The 21218-nt window shown below is 39.3% G+C and overlaps 1 protein-coding gene across 8 annotated transcripts in view; it reads left to right on the top strand.

The window, feature by feature from the left end:
* The window catches only part of CABCOCO1 (ciliary associated calcium binding coiled-coil 1), a 91455-nt gene that overhangs the window by 33965 nt on the left and 36272 nt on the right, over nucleotides 1–21218 (top strand). For 7 of the 8 annotated variants that reach the window (XM_045025856.1, XM_045025857.1, XM_045025861.1 and 4 more), the window contains 3 exons: nucleotides 4008–4177; nucleotides 8439–8583; nucleotides 14678–14750. In XM_045025856.1, the coding sequence (XP_044881791.1) occupies nucleotides 4008–4177; nucleotides 8439–8583; nucleotides 14678–14750 (388 nt within the window). Of the gene's footprint in view, nucleotides 1–4007; nucleotides 4178–8438; nucleotides 8584–14677; nucleotides 14751–18174; nucleotides 18257–21218 lie in introns of those variants that run through there. The other variant, XM_045025864.1, reaches the window with a different exon arrangement.

The raw sequence follows: 21218 nt of genomic DNA on the forward strand, positions 1-21218 counted from the left end.
CTCCCATTGTAGATAATAGTAAAGCTCCCATTGACTTCAACATGAGTAGAGTAGGGCAAAACTGTGCACTTTAAACTGCCTCCTCCTGTGTCTTAGACAACAATTTTAGGTTTCAGATTAATGTCTAAAGCTGAAAAAATAAAGGAATTTGGATATAATGAAAACTGACCCTTAGGAAAGTGGCAAAAAGCTTCATATGAAGGTATCAACGTTCTTAAGGATTTAGGAGTCAAACTTTAGGCATCCACAATTGAATGTGTTGGCCTTAAGTTTCAGGGGTGACATTTTCAAAAGTGCCTATGTGACTGAGGAACACACGTCCCACTGAAAAGTCACCTACTAGTAAGTTCTTAGCACGCTGAAGTCAATGGAACTTATGCTCTAAAGTTACTTAGGTACTTTTGAAAATTCTGCTGTTAGTGGATAAATACAAATGTTTTAGGTAAGATTAAAAAGATATGATTCATTACCTTGAAATACTCTCTCTTTGTTAGAAAAAAGATCACTTATTGATGACTTAGTGGGATTCCATAGAGAAACTGGAAAGACATTTTTTCCCCATCTAATATTAAAAAGATTTCTTTTCCCATTTACTCTTTTACCCTGCACAATAGATCTTCTACTTGTAGCATTAGAGAATGAAACATTCACGTCAATTGAGACCAAATTTCATTATCACCCTGTAACACAATTTCTTGTCAAAATCTCTCATCCAAGATTAGAAAGGAAAATACTGAGAGACCACACACATTCACAGATGGATCTTTAATTATGACGTACTGCATTTGACTGAAAAGAGGATGCTTCAATGGCATTTTAGGTAGCACAAACAATTTAGTACCAGTATTGAAACATCTGTGTCTCACCGTAGGGCATCATTTTTATATACTGTAAAGTTTCCTGGCCACCGTTGTGCTAGATGGACTGTGTGTCTGGTGTGTTATAGCAATTTCCTTGTTTTATCTATTGAGCTAAAGATTTTATACTGCTGCCCACCACCATAGTACCTGAGCATCTTCCATGAAAAAATAGCAATAGTAATAATAGAAGATATATAAAGAATCTATCATTGTGTCAATCACATACATTGCAGAACACTGAAAAAATGAATATCAGAAAAAACGTAATTCCCTTGAAATACTGATTGTGAAAGCATAATGTTGGCAAAAGCTTACAAGACAGAGGTTATGGACTGTTTCAAACTTTGGAAAGTTCATAGTTGGCCACACTCCACTTCCATTTCAGTTCATGACTAAGTGTTTTTAACTGACTAGTATATGTGCAGCTACACAAATTCATCATGTAGACCAGAAGTAATGCTTTAAACAAAACTTAATGAATTATGTTCTTTATATTGTTCACTAGTGAGCCTTTGATTAATAAAACACATCTTTTTTTTTTTGTATCCGTCAACAATTTAACTTTTCGGCTTTGTGAACACCGTGAACAAACTGTTAGTTGCCTATTCGTATATCTGATAGTACTTTGTTTTTTAGAAGGGAATAAGAAGCAGAGAAAAATATTCAGATTTTTTTAGGGAAGTAAAAACAATTATCACAGTTGGCACCATTACTAGCCATCTTAATTGAGAGGCCAAGGACTGAGAGAACATGGAAGCTAACGTATTTTCTCTAAAACACAGTTGAGGTACATTGGCGTGAATTGCAAACTGAAGTCCCCAACCCTGTCCCCTTCTAATCCATTACATAATGTAGAAAAATAAAGAAAAGAAAAAAGGATAGTACTAATTCTGCATTTGAATACAATAGGCATAAATGAATATGGTCAAAAAAACCATGGCTTTTCTAAGGAGAAATTGCTCCTTTCTAAACATAGTTATTTAGAAAAGAATTAAGATTATGAAAATTTTTCAAAAGCACCTAAGTGACTTAGGAGTCTGAGCCCTATTGACTTTCAAGGAGACTTGGGCCCCCTAAGTGCCCAAATCACTTTTGAAAATGAAACTTATGCTACTAAATCACTTAGGCACTTTTGATAATTTTACCCAATATTATTTAATTGGATTTTCAGATCTAATGTAAGGTTTGTTCATAAGGGAACTTTAAATAACATGAAGAGCCTGAGATAAGGAGCAAAGTCTTATTATCAATTAAAAAATTGTGTAGCAGTGAGAAATAGAGTCATAATGAGAGAGATAAATGGTAAGGAGGTCCCCAGGAATCAATAATAGGATGACTGAGGAAGTGTACAGTGAGTTGATGAAAGTTGCTTATGGCACTATGCAGTTGACTAGTAAAGATTTGGAGGATTGTGGCAAACCCCAGATGGATTTAAACTTGTTGAATATTAGACAACTTCATTGCAGATTAAACTAAATTTTGAAAAAATGTAAGCATAGGTGAAGAAATTTTGTGCTGATGAATTTGCAGGAACCACTGAGAAAAGAGACTTAAGAAGAGTTAATTCAGTGACGATGCCTACTCAGTACAGCTCCAGTTAAAAGGCAAATAGGATGCTTGGTTATATTAAACATACTAAGAAAAAGAATACCGAAAATTACATTATATTGACCAAAAATACAGCCTAGAATGTTTTCTCTGTTCTATGTCATCTGATGGGCCGTGGGGGCTGTTGCAGTCAAGGGGAGGCCCTATGAGCAGACGCCATTGATATTGCATTGTTGGGACATGGTAGGGGTCAGTGTTTAGAGTATGGGCCTGTGCATGAATGGCCGTGGCTTACCACAGATACCCTAGGAAATATTGCAACAATAAATGGTGGTATGAGAATTCTGCCATTTGATGCTGAAATTGCACAAAAATGACTTGTGGGATTTTGTCACCATCCATTCTGAGCCTAAACCCTAGCCCTGATTTAGCCTCAAACCCAATCCTCTAGCCTAAACCTAATTTACATCTTAACACTGTGTACATGACCCATTTGTGTTTGAGTATTCCAGACAGATTTCTTAGTACAACATAGTAAAATCAATTATCGTCACCAGTGAGTATTATGTTCATTATCGTTATTATAAAAGCAAGTGTCACGTTATCATGCTGTTTGAGTCATAGTGTTGTGACAGCAACCTCAACTTTGCTCCCAGATGGAGCTGCAGCTAGGACCTTTTTGTAGAAAGTGGAGTTGCAATGAAGCTTACTTTTATAAGTGTATGTGAAGACAGGGTTCATGGTATTTGTCCTTTCTAGTCTCATTTCACCCTAAAACTTCCCAAGAAAATAAAAGCTGATTTTCAGCTTCATTTCACTCAGTGATTTGTGAATTTTAGATCTTTATATCTGTTACATGTTTGTTACATAAAAGACTTTTGGCTTTGTGGTTCCACATCTCACCCTAAACATACAAGACAGGATACCCTTGATCAGTAAAAACATGCCAAGTGCACCCATTGATATACAGATGCAGTCATCATACCATTTTTTTCTTCATAACTTACACTTAAATGTGGTATCATCATAACTTGTATTTTAATATACTTAAACATTTCTTCGGGAAACATGAAGAATTCATCCATTCATTTATCCGATGAAGTGGGTATTCACCCACGAAAGTTCATGCTCCAATACATCTGTTAGTCTATAAGGTGCCACAGGACTCTTTGCTGCTTATGAAGAATTGGGTTCGTGTTGCTATTTACTGATTTGTCCTGTGAACAGCATTAATGTATTGCAGTGGTCCCCAACCTTTTTCGTCTAGCGGGCGCCATCGAAGGACCGTGGCGGCGGTCGAGCACCCGCTGAAATGCCGCCGAAGCCTCTGGATGACGTCACTTGTCGGTGGCAAGCGGCGTAATCCAGAGGCGTTGCCGCCGAAATGCCGCCGAATTTCGGCAGCATTTCGGCGGGTGCTCGGTGCCGGACAGGACACGGGCACATTTAGATGCCCCCGCGGGCGCCACGTTGGGGATCCCTGATATATTGAATGATATAGCTGAATCAGATGCCAGGAGTACACACATGATTGCTGGAAGACTAAATCAAACTTGTGGAACCTCTCACTTGATTTTATACTTCACCTTTCTACCACAGAAAACTGGAAGAGTTTCTGAATTTCAGACAAATTAAGACATCTTTGAAGGAAGCTGTTTTACTAGATTATTATGTGTCGGGATTTTGGTGGGCTAAAGAGATGGACTTCACTCATCTACAGCTCTCAGGGTTCATGGCCATCTTAAACTTTCTGTTGGAGAACCTCAGCAGTAAGTATAATTCTTAAAATATTCACTTGAACAGAAACTTAGCATGTTCTCAAATTAATTGTTTTTAATGTAAGTGGTAATATTTTTTATTAGAAATAAATATTAAATGATTTATTTTTTCTCTGGGTATCAGCATGCTGTGTACATTGTATTTTGGATATAACTCTTGGCTGCAGTTAAACTTTGATTCCTTCAGAACAGAATAGGTGAATTTTTTTTAAAATTAAGCACATAACTTTTTGCCATATTATTACCTTGCAAAAGGTCCTTGAATAAAATTAATTAGGAATTTTGCCAGAATGTACATATGCTTCACGGTTAGGAAAATTATTGTTAGGAATTTCAATTGTCTTGCTGCAGAGTGTTCACTACACAAATACCTTAATATGAATTAACTGTACTAATGAAACTATGGAGAAGAATGGAAGCATGTCAGAAATGAGTTTTCCCGGGTGTATGTGTGTGTATATATAATACTGTAGGAAGGACTGGTAGTGCTGCCTGTTGTTAGGGTTTCCTGACATTTCCCATTATAAAACCCTATTTTCAGTTGCTTAAAACTTTGTCAAACTTTAGGCATTTGGGCTGAAATTTTCCATGCCAGGTGTCTTCCTCAGGGCGAATTTTTTTGGAAACACTTCAGTTGTTTCAGTGAGGATGTGGAAGAATACATTGTTTTGCTCATGCTAAAATATCCTGGAGACCTTTTTTTCCTCTTTTAAGCGATGTAGCATCTCATGCTTTGGAGCAGGGACTTGAAATTAGGAGGAGGGTGGCTTGTGTATCAGGGATGTGTTTTTCTCTGTCTTTGTGAAAATCTACCCAAATTTGGCCAAGTTATAAACTTTTTGGGGAAAAAATCACTATTTACACATGCTCAGTGAGATTTTTTTTTTTAGATTTTAGCAGCTAACTCAATGAAGATTTTGTCTCTACTGGGAGTGTTCCATCCTGGTGCTGAGCAGGATTTTCCCTGCAGTTGCTGTTCTGCTATGAGCTATGCCGGGTTCAGACACCTCATCTGAGAACAAGGGAGTCTGTCTCCTGTTATCTCAGTGACCCTCCATGTCCGCCCTTGGAATGAGTATGGAGAAGAAAGCTGCCTTTTCAAATGCAATGGGGACATGAGCTGGACCTGGGAGAGGAGATTGGGATTGGAAGACTGGAACTGGAAACTGATTGGAGGGGTAGGGAGACTAGAACCGGAAGTTGGGGTGCAGGGTGACATTGAGACTGGTTAGCAAGGAGACAGGGGTTGGAAGCTAGGGGGAAGACTGGGACTCACTGTGCAAGGAGACTGGGACTGAGAACCAGTGTAGGGAGGTGGGAGGAGAGAACTGTGATTGATTGGAGAAAGAGACCGGGGCAAAGAGGTGAGTGGAAAGGTGAACAGTAAGACTGAATGAGAAGCTGGAGGAGGCAGATTGGCATGTGGGTTTAAGTTTAAGCATGTGCTGAATTCCCATTTAAGTCAATGAGCACTTTGTCATGTCTTTAATGTTCATCTTGTGCTAACATGGTTTGCTACATGTGGTTAGACTTATGCAAGTGCTTAAAGTTAAGCACATGCTTAAATACAATGCTGAAACAGGGCCTGAGGCAGCATAAGTAATACTATTTTGGATTGGTGATCTGTTAGTTGTGCCTCAGTTGGAAGAGTGCTAATTCAAAATAGTCTCAGACTGCAATCTAGCTTGAAGATTGAAGGCTGTAGAAAATATGACCATGGACAGTATTTGGTGCCCAGATCTGATCCCTTCAGATCCCTGAGCACCTTCAACTGCTACTGAAGTCAGTGGGAGTTTATGGTGCCCAGCACCTCACAGGAGTGCTCAGGGCCTCCAGTTCCCTTTCAGGTGTGACTTCTGTCCCTTCTTCATGTGTTGTTGTAACCCCACAACTTCACTCTTTCTTGCTTTACTTCTAGGGGACTCCCCATTTGTTGGCATTCCCAATTCTCTCATTTAGTCTTTCCACTTCCTGTGGCTTCTCCCCTGTTCACACCCCATTTTGCGTATCTAGATTACTCTCCTCTTTTCCCCCCATGGCTATTCTCTGATACCTCTGTGTTCAGCGCAGGAGGTGAACTTTACAAGGTTTTGATTTCTGAAACACCATAAGCTTCTTGTAAGTTTTTTTTTAATTTGTTTCCTGTACAAAGAACCAAAGGAGTAGATCCATAGGGAATTAAAGTAGTATGGTAAATAAACCTGCCATTACACCAGTGTTGTGTCCTTATCCACTTTGAAGTCTGGATTCATGATAGCATAAAGGAACAAGTAAACTGCTAAAAAGCTTCAAGTCCACAGTAGTCCTGGTGATGACACACAATAATGTTAAAGCCTCTTTCTCATCAAACCAAAGTTTCAGTGACTGCTATAAGAAATTATGAAACATTTGCAAATTTTCCTCTGTCAATCTAGTTTATAAAAACAATGGTATCATCACAACCTTTTGAATTTTAGTCTCATGTTGGTAGGACTTTTTCAAAGTCAATGGTAGGAACATAAAGTAACCATCTAGTTAAGTACTTTATATGGTGACAGAACAGCGGATGTTTTGGTAGCTGTATCTTTCATAGTTTTAGTGCCCAATACGATAGGTATAATTGTAGTCTGAGAGTAATGGCAATTTAGTGTAATGTCTTCAGTTAAGAAAAAAACCGTTGTGGAAATACACCTCTACCCCGATATAATGCCACCCGATATAACACGAATTCGGATATAACACGGTAAAGCAGTGTTCCGGGGAGGCGGGGCTGCATGCTCCGGCAGATCAAATCAAGTTCGATATAACGCGGGTTTCACCTATAACGCGGTAAGATGTTTTGGCTCCCGAGGACAGCCTTATATCAAGGTAGAGGTCTACAGACTACTTTTTTAGAAAGTACACTCAGCACCTAGTTCTAATGTCACACCAGTTTTAGTCATCAAAATCCATGTCCTCAACAGAGTTGCTCTGAATTTATGCTGATATGAGTGAGAAGAAAATTAGACCCCAAAACTGATCATGGCAAGGATTATTTTGAAGAGCAGGTCATATGAAACACTTTTTTCTATACTCATATCCTTTATTAACTAGGTAGCCCCATATTAGTAAATAGCTTATCTATCTAATTCCATTGAGGAAACTTAGTCTTCTATATGCAGCCTATACTAAACATCATCAACAATTTAAAATTGCATAAAGAAATTATGTAATGCCCCATGTTTTCATTTGCTATACTAATCTTCAACCAGTGCTTTCAAATCTCCTTTCCATTGTCGTGAGAATTGCATCTAATCTTTTACTAATATCTATCCAAACTGAAAAGAGATATGCCTTTATCCCGGATAGGCATATCTTGTTATACAGAGTTTAGTGGACAAAGATTTGCTTTTTCACATTATTGCATTTCTTTCTTTTCAATTATAACCAAAACAAACAAATACTACCAGATATTTAAACTGGAAAGACTTAACTTGACTCCTCTGACCGAAGACTTTTTTGTTGTAACATTTATTCCCATTAGGAAATGCACATTGAGTTTTGACACCAAGGAGAAAGAAGTAGTATAAATGGAAGCCATGAAAACCTCACATTTTGGACTGTCTTAAATGGTTGAGAGAGAGATTTTTCGAAAGCACAAATGGGAGTTAGGTGCCCAACTCCCATTGACTTTTTATGAGAGTTGGCTGTTTGACTGTCCTTTATGCCTTTGAAAACCTGTCTCCCCAATTTGATATGAAAACTTTTAATTCTAATAAAAAGTTAATTTATTTACAAATTTAATCAATCCTGTGTGACTGGATTAAATTTTTCAAAAAATACTGAATACCCCAAGTGGCATCTGATTCTTCTATTTCTTCTTCATGTTGCAGTGGACAGCATCAAAGCATGAGCAGTACCAGATATATTTTTAAAAAGATTCATAACTGTACAAACCATGCATCTGAAATAGAATCTGTCCCTGATTCTCTGTTAATGTAATTATGGTGACAATATCTGAGTAAATAAACTATCAACTAAGAAGTTTGTGTGTCATCTACTTTTGTCCCTACAGGACAAAGTGACCATCAATGATGTTGTGAAGGAATGTTAAGACTACTATTATTTATAAGAATAATGGAAATAAGCAATAAAATTTGTCCAGTTTTTAAAAAAATATTCTACATGTCTTCAAATGCAACTATTCAAACATTAAAAAAGTCTCTCAGTACTGTGCCAAGAAAACATCTGTCACATCTATGTTTAGTTTTTGTTCTTCTGGATTGAATTGCAGCCAAACATATTACGCTAGAAGACAACATAAAAGAGCTTGGGAGAGCAATGGCCGGAATAGGGGAGTCTCATTCAGAAAAAAGTGGTGGCTTGGATTTCTTCAGTGTTGATCAAGCCAAGGCTATAATCAGTTACTTGAAGATCAGGTATTCTTTTTTCTCAATATCAGTTACGTTTATATTCGAATACAGGGGTTCTCAAACTTTTGTGCTGGTGACGCCTTTCACAAAGCAAGGCTCTGAGTGCGACGCCCCCTTATAAATTAAAAACACTTTTTAATATATTTAACACCATTTTATAAATGCTGGAGGCAAAGAGGGGTTGGGGTGGAGGTTGACAGCTTGCGATCCCCCCCCCATGTAATAACCTTGCGACCCCCTGAGGGGGTCTTGACCCCCAGTTTGAGAACCCCTGTTCTAATAGTTCAGCACTGTAAAGTATCTGCCAATAAAAAGAGAGAGTTATTTAGTTTAACATGATCAAACTTTGCCAAAAACTCCTGAACACTACACTAACACCCCCCCAAAAACAAAACAAAACCCCAACGACCCAAAACCATTTACTTAAGTAGCAAGTCTCTGACCTCAAATGATACAACCCAACGACTTCAAAGTTTAAACTAACACTCTATCCTATTTCATGGTCTTGATGGTGAAGATTCTCTGTTCTTCAAGTGGGCAGCAGCAAGTTATTACCTTTTTTTTTTTTGGTGAGCAATGGAGAGGGGAGGGAAAGGATAGAGTGTTATCTTAATGATTCAGTTATAAATGGAATAGTTTTAGGCCTCAGTCCAGCAAAGCACTAGATCATGCATGTAACTTCAAACCAGTGAGTAGTCCAATTGATTTCAGTGGGATTACTCACATGGTTAAAGTTATGTACTTACTTAAGTACTGTACTGGCTCACGGCCATAATGAATAAATACTAATCATGAACGTTATTTGAGAGACAAGGTGGGCGAGGTAATATCTTTTATTGGAGCAACTTCTGTTGGTGAAAGACAAGCTTCAAGCTACAAAGAGCTCTCCTTCAGGTGACTTTCATCTGTATGACCTTAAGAAGAGTTCTGTGTAACTTGAAAGCTTCTCTATCTCACCAGCAGAAGTTTGTCCAGTACAAAATATTGCCTCACCCATCTTGTGTCTCAGTATCCTTGGACCAGCACGACTATAACAACACTGCAAACATGACAATTATTTGACTATGTTCAAAGCCAAGCTGGGATGGTCTCATTAATGGATTAGGAAATCCAGTAGCATTTTATGTACAATGCTGTTCTAAAAATCATTAGTGTGTTGCTTTTCCTAGGCAGCCTGTACAACAGTACAAAAGAGGTCCATCACCAGCTTGTAAACTACTGCCGTTGTAAGCACAAGAAGAGATGTGGCTGCAAACAAACAGTAATATGTATTTTTTAAATGTAACAAATGAAAGGCCGGATAGTGGCTTATCCTGCATACCAGTGCAAGGGAGTAAGGGGACGTAAGACACCCTTTACCCCAATATTCCATACCATTTGTTTCCAGCACATGGCAGGTGGCATGCGCCACAGAGCCACTGTATCCCCTGCTTTTGCAAGTGGGCAAAAAGGGATGAGAGGTAGTGGAGAGTAATACCTCCAGCACACTGAGGAGCATACACCGTACTAGGTATACACCTGTGCAGCACGCTCCCTGTCTTGAGCAGTGGGGAGACGAGGTGGGGGATTCTGAAAATCTCACTCCCAGAGTACTCCAGGCAAAGTGCAAAAATGAATGGCCCCTTGCTTTGGACTAGACCAAAATGTCATGATCTAGCCCTAAAATAAAAGATGTCTTGGTATTTAGGAATGTCATCTTAACTTTTTACCTTTTTTTTTCCTTCTAAAACTTTCATATGTTTTTATGGAACAAAGGTTCTTTCATTGAAAGACCACAATGGCTCTTGGGTAACTATGTATTTAGACTGATCAGGTCCATGTAGTTTGTAGTGTTTTGACCTACGAGACCATAGAACTAGTCTTACTTCCACTGAAATCTTAACTTCAGTGAGTGTAGGATCAGGCCCTTTACCTTTACCAGTGGAATATTAATCCGGCTAACAGCTAATCTGGGTGTTAATCAAGGGTGTGCATGAATATTAAAAATCCTTCCCAAATTTCTGGGCAAAATATATATACATACACTAAAGTACACCATTATTTCAGCCGCTTACATATTTTTTAAAAAATAAATTGGTAAATTTAAGCTTTGAAGTCGTTTTCAAATTATACAAACACAAAAATAACTAATTTTTGTTACGTTTTTACTTAATGTATATTTTCATAGCTTTCTTTTACTTGTTTAATTTTTAAATATAGGTCTGTAGCTCTTTTCTCCTCAAAGTGAATATGTTATGTTTCAATTCAGATCAAATTTTTACAGTTGATTTATGAACCCCTGAAATGTATAAAGGAAATAGGGATGAATGCTTAGCTATATTGGCACAAACTGTTCAGCAGCTTTCAGGTTTGGTGAAAGATGACTGTTATCCTCTTTTTCATTTTGTTTCCCTTTGCAAATACACATCAACTTATCTCTTGCCAGTTTCTTTCAGGAAACAGTTGATCTAGGAAAATATGTCAGTCTTAATCACCTTCACCTGCTTACATGACATCATAAAAGCTCATATCCTTTAAATAGTTACATGAGTAAAATTAATCATGTGTGTAATTGTTAGTAGCATTGGTCCCCCCCCAAAAAAGCACCATTGGTAACAACAGAAACAAAGACAAGTACATTAAATTTATATCTCTTAGGGAATTTTTGTCCTCAACATAGGATTATGGGTGCTAGGTTAAAAATAGGAATGAATTCAGAACTTCCAAAATCATCATCATGATTATGACATTTTATTTATTATACATAAGAGACAATCCACTATAATATACCATTAAATATTTTGTGGGTAAAAAGAGAGGATTTGATTGTTCAGCACTGTCATTCTGGCTCCTTTCTGGGCACTTTCAGTAAATACATAAAATAAAAAGGTGTAAAACTAATGGCTAATAAGACAAACAAGGTATTTGACTTATTAGTCACATGTCTTTTCGCCAGGGTGAAAGTAACTTAAAGGACTTACTGGTACTCTGGAGTCTTTAGGAGGGGGCGGGGTCTCATCTGGAAGAGGTGTGGCCTCTGCCGGAAGAGGCGAGGCCTTTAAATCCCCAGGTGCTTTAAATCAGGATTTAAAGGGCCCAGAGCTGGGGCTGTGGTAGCAGCAGCTGGGAACCCTGGGCCCTTTAAATCACCCCCCTGAGCTACCAGCTACAGACGGGGCTGGGAGCACTGGGGGTGATTTAAAGGGCCCGGGGCTCCAGCTGCTGCTACCGCAGCAGGGTCCCGGGCACTTTAAATCACCATCGGAGGAGGCTCCTGGCTGCCCCCACTACCCGGGGCCCCGGCCTCTGTTGGAGCTTTAATGGGACTGGGGCTCCACTGCAGTAGCAGCAGCCAGGAACCCCCGGCCCTTTAAATCACTGCCAGAGTCCCGCCGCCTCTACCCCAGGGCTCCAGCAGCAGGGCTCAGGTGACGATTTAAATGGCCCCGAAGGGTAGCAGCATTGGGAGCCCCAAGCCCTTTAAATCGCCACCTGAGTCCCACTGCTGGAGCCCTGGGGTGGCAGCGGCAGCCGGGGGCTCGGGTGGTGATTTAAAGGACCCGGGGCTCCGGCTGCCGCTACTTCCCTGGGCCCTTTAAATCGTCCCCGGAACCCTGCTGCCAGAGCCCTGGGGTAGCGGTGGCGGGGCTCCGGCGGTAAGTTAAAGGGCCTGGGGCGGTAGCAGTGGCCGAGCCCCTGGCCCTTTAAATTGCCGCCCAAGCCCCGCCACCCCAGGGCTCTGGCAGGCTCCGGGGACGATTTAAAGCACCCGGGGCGGTAGCGGCTACTGGAGCCCCAGACCCTTTAAATAGCCACCAGAGCCCCGCCGCCGCTACCCCAGGGCTCTGGGGATGGTTTAAAGAGCCTGGGGCGGTAACTGCGGCAGGCGCTCCAGGCCCTTTAAATCGCCGCTTGAGCCCCGCTGCCTTTTCCCCAGGGCTCTAGCAGCAGGGCTCTAGCATCAATTTAAAGGGCCCAGGGCTCCAGCCACTGCTGCTGGGAGCCCCAGGCCCTTTAAATTGTTGCCAGGGGAAGCCGATCTACCCCGGTATGGCGTACCGGGACGTACCCGCTTACTTTCACCTCTGCTTTTGGCATTTACAAATGATCCACACCAAAACGTTACCAAAAATGGCAAAAGAGGTGGGGAGAGTCAGAGTCATCTGAAAGTCAAAATTTTCTGAATTAGCTCCAGATAAATTATGAGGCCTGTGTAAACACAGGCGTATATCTCACTACCAGAACATGGCAGGAATGAGAACTGAAGTATTGCAGACAAAATGTACTGTAAATGGAATGGCAGATACTGTAGATCAAATTAGTTGTGTGTGTAATCTGTGCCTGGTGAAGAGAATTTGTAGTTTGATGCAGCAGAATTTCTTGTTTATATTTTTGTTTTGTAATCCCAGTTTGTTTTGTTAAGAAATTAAACTGAGTGGCTGAAATAGTTATATTCTACAGTTACGTTTTGTAGGGCCTGCTCAGTAGATACAGTTAAGTGGCCAAACTTTCAAAGGAGGCACCATAAAGTTGCCCACATTTGAGAATTCATCTACTTACATGCACAAAACTGTTTGCGCACACATAAACATACATTTGAAAGTTTTGCAAATGCATTTGTGGAAGTCTGTTGGAAAACTATTATTATTATTATTATTATTATTATCCAAAAGGCACAGGCAAAACCACCTCTGTATCCCCCTGATTCTGGGCTGCTCCCAGGTCTGGAGAGGCCACCAGCATAACGTGGACTGCTCTGAGGTCTTATCTAATTACAGCAGGTGACCGGGGCTGCTCTCTGGGCTGCAGCACTGCTTAGAATCTTGTGATCCTCAGTGCTATGGCTCCACTCCTGACCTTCCTGTATGCCTGGACTCATGAGTGGGTCCTGGGGAGGCAGCTTTTATGGCTGTCTTGCTCAATTCCTGCAGTGGCGGAATATTGCAGATTGAATGGTAACTGTGTTTCTGGCATTTCCAATGCCTTACTATTGCATGCCTGTGTAGAGGAACAAGAATTGTCTGCTCTCTAGAATTCTGTGAAAGAATACTTAAGCAAGGTTAAACATTTTTCCTTCCAAACTAGTTACTCTAAATTCTTCCATATTGTTAAGAATTGTTTATAAAATTTTTGTGGTGTTAACACTAGGAATTACTGCTTTTCACCTCTGTCAGCCGTTTCTATATTGAGAGAGAGGATTGCTTCTGGTGATTTTTTTTTGAGGGGGTGGGGGGCTTTAACAATCTGGTCAAGAGAACTGTATTATTGAAATCAATGTATTTTTTCAGACACTTACTATACGATACATGTATATCTTGTATAACATAGGGGAGAAGATTGAGCCCTGTGGGTCTCAGCAGGTGAGTGTTTAGGAGGTGACGTGCCTTCTGTGAATAAAGACCCAGACATTTCAAGGTGTTTCTGTTTACAACTGCAGTTTCATGGAGCCAGGACAGGAGTGTTTGGTGATCAGTGGTACCAAATGCTGCAGGTGTGATCCAACAGGATGAGTCTGGGTGTACACCCCTTGTCTATGGACAGGAGGGTGGCTATCCATCAGCACAAATGCTCTCTCAATACCATTGCCTTGGCCTAAAGCCTGAATGAGAGAAAACTAAGGTATTAACAATTGAAAGGTAGCCTTAAGAGACTGTCTTTGCTAACTTCTTCATTCCTGGCTTGGAAATGGAGTGGGAGGTTGAGATGCTGGGCAGTAATTTGTGTTCTACACAAAGTGAAAGTCCAGTTGGCTTCATTTCTATTCCCATACCATCACGAATAATAAAGATCCTGCAGGTCAAATTATGCCCTTGTAACAATTAACTTTTGAGTCATTTTTCAGAGCAGAATATTAAGCCCCAAAATTCAATTTCACAATGGTAGGGCTGATATCTCAAGTGTCATATTGAGTTTATTATAACTGATATGAATCGTGTAATACCTGAAATGGTTTACATATTGTAGCTAGAATTAGAGCTCAACAAGTGTCTCTTCTTATTAGTGCTCAGGTATCTGTCACCTTGACCTAGAGAATAACTCCTAGGGTAACAAATGTGTTTAGAATACTTCCTTTCCAAAGATTTGTGGTTGTGCTGGAGCTACATTTTCTTTTCTTTTTCAGTTTATTTCAACACTATAAACTATATGAATATCTTTTCCACAAACCCAGGGAAGAACTTGTAATAGGCGATGAGGTAAGTAATTTATATGAATAGAACTGATTAAGCAGAATTATTTAATGCATGCCCTGTGACATCTGTTTTATAAAGCTCAAAGCAACTTTGTCAAAATTGCTCAGGTGCTAACAATACAGAATAGCTGATTAAAGAATAAAAGTTAGATACGGTGATATAGGTCTCCAAAATGAGTTATGGGCTTAGAAAAATGTGGTTTTCTTGGTTATAATGTTAAGTCTGTTGAGTTAAAAATATTTTCATGTACAATATTTATAATAATGATCTTCAGGATTTTAATTAGATAATGCATGACTCCACTTTAAAATTAGTACTCAAATCAGAAAAGATTACGTACAGTAACTCCATGATGATAACAGTTCTAGTATACCTAGGCCCATTATTTTTAATGGCAGCTATCAACAGATAATTATATTGATTGTATAGGAACATTTTAATTAGACATGCAAAACTTCTGAGGCACTCAGGAAACAACAGGTAATTGTGCTGATAAACTTTGTCACATATATCTTAATTTTTATGCATGTGCATGGACACATTTATCAAAAATGCATTGACTCAAGATTTAGCCTTTAATCAAATGTTCAGGTTCATCTATTTATTTCTGCTTGACTCTACTAATTGAGGATATATTTCACAATAGATTGAAAAGGTTTTATGCTTTTATTTTATGAGAGGAGGCAATCAGTTGTTTTGCTAAAAAAGGTTGAATTTTAGCTTATAAATATTAATGGAAATAAAGGGAAAGAAATGTTCAGTATTTTTCCTTTATGCTTGAAGCTGGCAGTTTGTGTTTACAAATGGTACTACCCAATTTCTTCCATGTTTCTTCTGACTGGCTTAATAAAACATATGAAAGGTTTGTTTCTTGAAGCAGTCATTAGCATTTTAGAGAAACTACATTTTACCTGTAACAGTGCAACAGGGCATGTTATCATTCATTGATTAAGCTGAATCCTGGCTCCCCTGAAGTCACTAGCAAAACTCCCATTAACTTCAATGGAATCAGGATTTCCCTTTGTCTTTATGTTGTTTTATTTTCCAGTGTTAGCCAACCATTCACCTGATTAGCTAACACTTGCATACTGGCAAAATTATTTTTAAAAAGTGAAGCTTCAGTTAAGAAATTGTTTCACCCATACATTTTGTAATTTATGAGGTATATTACATTTTTAGTATATTATAAATTAATTGAAAATCTTTTAAAATTGTTTTTATGTAAAGCTCATTTCTGAATGGCTAAAATCAATTATCTGAGTCAGAATGCAGCTTTTCAGTAATGGAACAGTGAATAAATGTCAACTAAACCAATGTCTGCTAGCCAAAATGACACCATCTTCCTTATTAATCATTTGGTGCAGTAGGGATAAAAACACTGGAAAAGAGCACTGTCATGAATGAATGTCACCCAATTTGCCTTGGCATTTATCTAGCATCAGGACACAATTATCCTGTGATATTAAAATCCCTCCTTAAAATAAACTTATGGTGTGAAGCATTCCAGTGATGATCCTCCACAGCAACAAATCTAATTTACAAAAATTTCACCACAACAAAAATTTGCACCAGTTTTGAACTTGGAACTTCCTCCGATCATCTGGTGTATTATATGCCTGCCTGTCTGTCTCTTTTAGACTGTAAGGTCCTGTGGCAACACTTATGTGATTGTATTGTACAGCTCCGACCACACTTCAGTGCTTAATAAATATTGATAGTTATATATTGTTTTCTTTGCTTTCTTACACTCACTCTAATAAGCTATAATTTAAAGCTTTCCAGCTATTCAATAAAGTAATTTTCTCTAAATGCAAATAAATGCAAGTATTTGCGCAAACATGTCCTGTGATGGGAATCAGGCCCATTATATGACTGAAGGGCTCTGCTTTCAACATGATTTCATTTCCAGATTTTATCTGGAAAGCAATACATTACTTAGTGCCCCATGTTCCTGCAGTCCCTTAGACAACCAAGTAGGCTGTCTGCCTCCATTAATATTGCCTACAGGCACAGTCATGCTTCAAGCCTATTGGGCTGTGGTACCTCTAACAACAAGAGCCCAACTCAAAGCTCATTGCCCATAGAAGGTGTATAAGCCCTCCTGGTGGAGGTGCCCCATACCTGTGCTCAGTAATGAGCTTTGTTTCCAGCAATGCTAATACTGATATCTGCCCTAGATCTCTTTAGTGGCCAGTCTGTGCTTGAGTTTGGTATTTGGGGCTAAAACAATTTCCTTACTGAACAGTTGTGACAGATGCGGAAAAGGGCAAGCGGTCTAAAGCTCTCCCATCCACATAAGTGTTCTCTCCAAAATGGGGGAATCACTAAAACATATGCACCACTACCCTCAACTGGATAGAATCAGGTGGTCTCAGTTTTGTTTTATAAGCCCTCTGCTGCTAGCAGCTGATGGAAATCCTCTATTAGCTCAAGTGGGAAGGGCCTCTTATTTTCGAGCTAGAGGATCTAGTTCTGTCCTTAGAGCTGCTGCGAGATTCTGAATGGTGATGGTGTGCACAATGCTCATAACTATGACACGGCTAGGGGGATATGGATTAATGTTAACCCCATTTTACAAATGTAGAAACTGAGATAAATCAGATCCCCATTTTACAAATGTAGAAACTGAGATAAATCAGATAAGTGACTTGCTTCAGGTTACACAACATGTCAGAGTTGGGAACAGTACCCTTATCACCTGACTAAAAGTCTAGAGTTCTAACCCCAACACATGCTTCCTCAAAAGAGACATCATTACAACAAATCAGAACTGAGAGAATTTTATAACAGAGATCCTTTTAGGGAAATTGGAACATGTAATTCCCAGAAGAAACTTGGAGCAATGGATTATAGGACTACTAAAGTTTATTTTTCTCTAATGCAAACAATTGTACAGTATTCTTAGTCAGATTTCATTTCTGATCTTTCAACTGCAGTTATTGCTAAGTGACCATGTTACTTCTTGTGTAGAACCAATCAGGCTAGAAATGGAAAATGAATCAAGGAGGTTAAATTATTCATACATTATCACTGGTCATGCCAATTAACAAAATTTCAGTTACATAAATACAACTCATAATTAGTGGTCCTGCATGGTCCGACTAATATTATAATATACTATATTTTTATGAAAAAGCATAATAGAACCAACACTTTAACTCTTTAAAGGGAACACTGCATTTGGTGGTTTATTTAAAAAACATTGATCATTATATGTTTTTGTTCTATATTTTCACTTCAGCTAAAGTATTTTGAATAATATTGGCTGAGGTGATTATGTTGATTAGGAATAAAAGGTCAAAACTGAAAGAGAGATGAATGGTATGACTGGTAAGGTGATAAAACACACAGCATGCATATTACCAACTTTGGTGACTTTAGACTTGCCTGTCCAATTGTCAACCCCATTATTACTTCTTCACTCCAGGTCTACAAAGACTGAAAAATTGGATATACATGTATGTCTTTTGAATGACAGAGAATGACAGAGGGGAGTAAATTTAGAGGATAGTTGTGTAAATGCCTTCAGTTTTTGTTTTTAACCAGTATATGGATGTTCCCCTTATAAACAGTGTTGTTGTTATATGGTAGCTTCCCCCTTTGAGTATAGAAAGATGTTCTAATAAGAAAATGGATCAAATCCTTGGCTGAGGCAAATCAGCATAGCTCCATTGATGTCAATGAACTCAATGTCAAAATTGTAGCACTATGAATTTTCTGGACTTAATATTTAAAAGATTTTGGCATGTAAATATGAGTTTAATTTGGATGTACAGTTGTATACACAAAATGACATTTGTTCATGCAGATACTGGATTTGTACATGCAATTGCTGTATAAATTATTTACAAAGTAGTTTCCCAATTCTGCAGTGAAAACTTATGGGGCAGATTGTTGTGCCCTTTAGAGCTCATTGCAGTCTCAGAGTCTAGGTGTGCAAATACAAAACTTACACTAACCTACCACCTTTAACTTCAAGATTTTCGTTAAGGTGTTGTTTTCCCCGTACCAAGTCCAGAGATTTCGCTGTCTAGTTTGTGATTTAATGTACTTATATTAGCCTGCAAATTCAGAGAGAGCAAGTGGGGTACCAGACTAAATCTTGATGTACAGGGATTCAGTGGAGCAGTTCCCATTAACACACGTCAGATCTCATAAAGATTTAAATTGTTAACACATGAATTGCGTAGAAGTTTTTATTATTTTCTATTTCTGTCTTCAGTTAATTTATTTTACTTCGATAGGATGATATATTATAGCATGTCTTGTAATATTTTTCTACAACATTTACAAATTGTACTTTACACAGTACATGTTTTTGCTGCTCTCCGTAGTGTATATTTGGATGGAATGAGTCTAAAGTCTTTTGGGATGATGTCTGCTTTGAAACATTTCCTAATAAAAATAATGTGGTTGGTAAATCTAGTTTTATTCCTAGTTGCTCCAGCCAGCATGATGGAGTAATCTGCTATTTTATGGTCCAGATGACTAGCTAAGTTTCACTTCTTGAAGTAGTACTATACGATATCATTTTCTTTAAAGATGTCATAGTGGGTCAGGTTGCAATAACAATATTTAAGATTAAATTTAATGGCAGTGCACATTCAATATTATAGCAGTTGCTAGATATCACCCAGTACAGTTAGAGTTTCAGAACGATTTCCATTATAATGTCCTTTTTCTGTGTGCTCCTGGCTTTCAGAAACATTAAGCTTTTGGGGCTGAATTTATCTAAGGTTGCTCTCTACCCAAATGTTTTTTTTGTTTGTTTGTTTTTTTAAGTTTGAACAGTATCTTTTCTATGTTTGATTTTGGGGATAATATGCTTTTTATATTGTAAAAACTTCTACTACAACTTTTTTAGACAAGGCTACTCTAAAAGAGCTGAAGTTTGAAACTTGATATTGACATAGAACTAGTGCCCTTTGATTGGGGTGAGAAATGATTTTGATTAATGAACTCTGACATTTTGAACTGAACATTTGCACTCATTTACACACTAAACATGTATATTAGAAAATTTCCTTAAGCATATAGGACATGTCTGCACTGCCCCACAGTTTGGAGTACTGGAGTTTGAATAGCAGTGCACACCAAAGTGCTGCACTGTAACTCCCGTGCGTGGATGCTGTGGGCATGAATGAAAAGGTTCCTAGTTTGCATGAACGTAGTCCCCTTCAAACAGGACGACATCGGTGTGCAGTAGGAACCTTTAAGTTTGCACCAGCAGCATCCACATAGGGGAGTTACAGCACAGCACTTGGAAGCACACTGTTATTCACACCTCCGTAGTCTGAACCTTCCAGACAGCATTGACCTGCCCTTAAGTTCACACTTAGGGGCACAGGGATTAGCTAGTTAAATGCACACTTTTCAAAGCTTGCTGTCTTTCTTTAAATGTTCATGTCTTCACTTGGCTTTGTTTTGTACATATCACTTCAGCCAAAACATCAAAGCAAATTGAAGAAAGTACATTCAGTAGTTTTACTGTACTACTATGATTGTTTAAAGCTAGGAGGTTGCACACTTTGTAGCTTGTGTAAGGCGAGCTTCTTGTACGTTCTGCGTATCCTTGCATTCCTCCATTCTCCACCTCAGACACCCTGTTTGCCACGCCCTGTTTTTCAACTACGCCCTGCAACTCCTGCTAACCTCCTCTCTGCTAGGGTCTCTGTGTGCCCCCCATCCAGGGTCTCCCATATCAGAGTCTCCCCTTCTCCCCCATACCAGCAGCTCCTTACACACACTCATCCCACCTTCCCCCAGGCCCTCCATTTCCTTCCATGGCAGGATCTGTGTGTGCGCCTTTACCCCTCTTCCCTCCCAGGTAGAGACTCTGTGTGCCCCCTCCTTTCCTGTTGTCAGATCTCTCCAATCTCTCCTCATCAGGAGATTCTATGTTCCCTCTCCATCATGGCAGGGGATTTGTATGCATCTCATTCCCATTTTTCCCACCCTTCTCTCCTTCTTCCCATATCAGGATATCCCAATCTCTCCCCCACCAGAGGTACTGTGTGCCCCACATTCCCTCCTTCCCTGCCATGCCAGGGATTCTGTGTTCCCCCCTGCCTCCATTGCTGTGGTCCCCATTCTCTGTCTCCCATACCAACGGTTCTTTGTGCCCCCTTCCTCCTATTCTAGGGTTTCCCATTCTCCCTCACCCCCATGCTGGGGCTGTGTGCACACACTCCTTTTCCCCTTCTCACCATTTCCTCTTCTCTGTCCCATTTCCCCCTCCCCCCCGATTATTATTTTTTCTGTCTGAGAGAGAAATCATTCAATATGTCAGCATGTTAACCTCTATTGGAAGGAGAAGCAATGATTGTTATAAGGGTAGTATTATGCTGGAAGGTGTTAATGGCTGACATCAACTAGTTAATTGATCTGTATATAATTGCAGAGGTGCTTGAGGCTATGGCTGTGTTAAAGAGCTAGCAGGAGTTTCATGTGTCCACTGTTACTCTTCCAGTT

This window comes from Mauremys mutica, chromosome 7 (genome assembly GCF_020497125.1).
Source record: "Mauremys mutica isolate MM-2020 ecotype Southern chromosome 7, ASM2049712v1, whole genome shotgun sequence".
NCBI classification, from domain to species: domain Eukaryota; kingdom Metazoa; phylum Chordata; order Testudines; family Geoemydidae; genus Mauremys; species Mauremys mutica.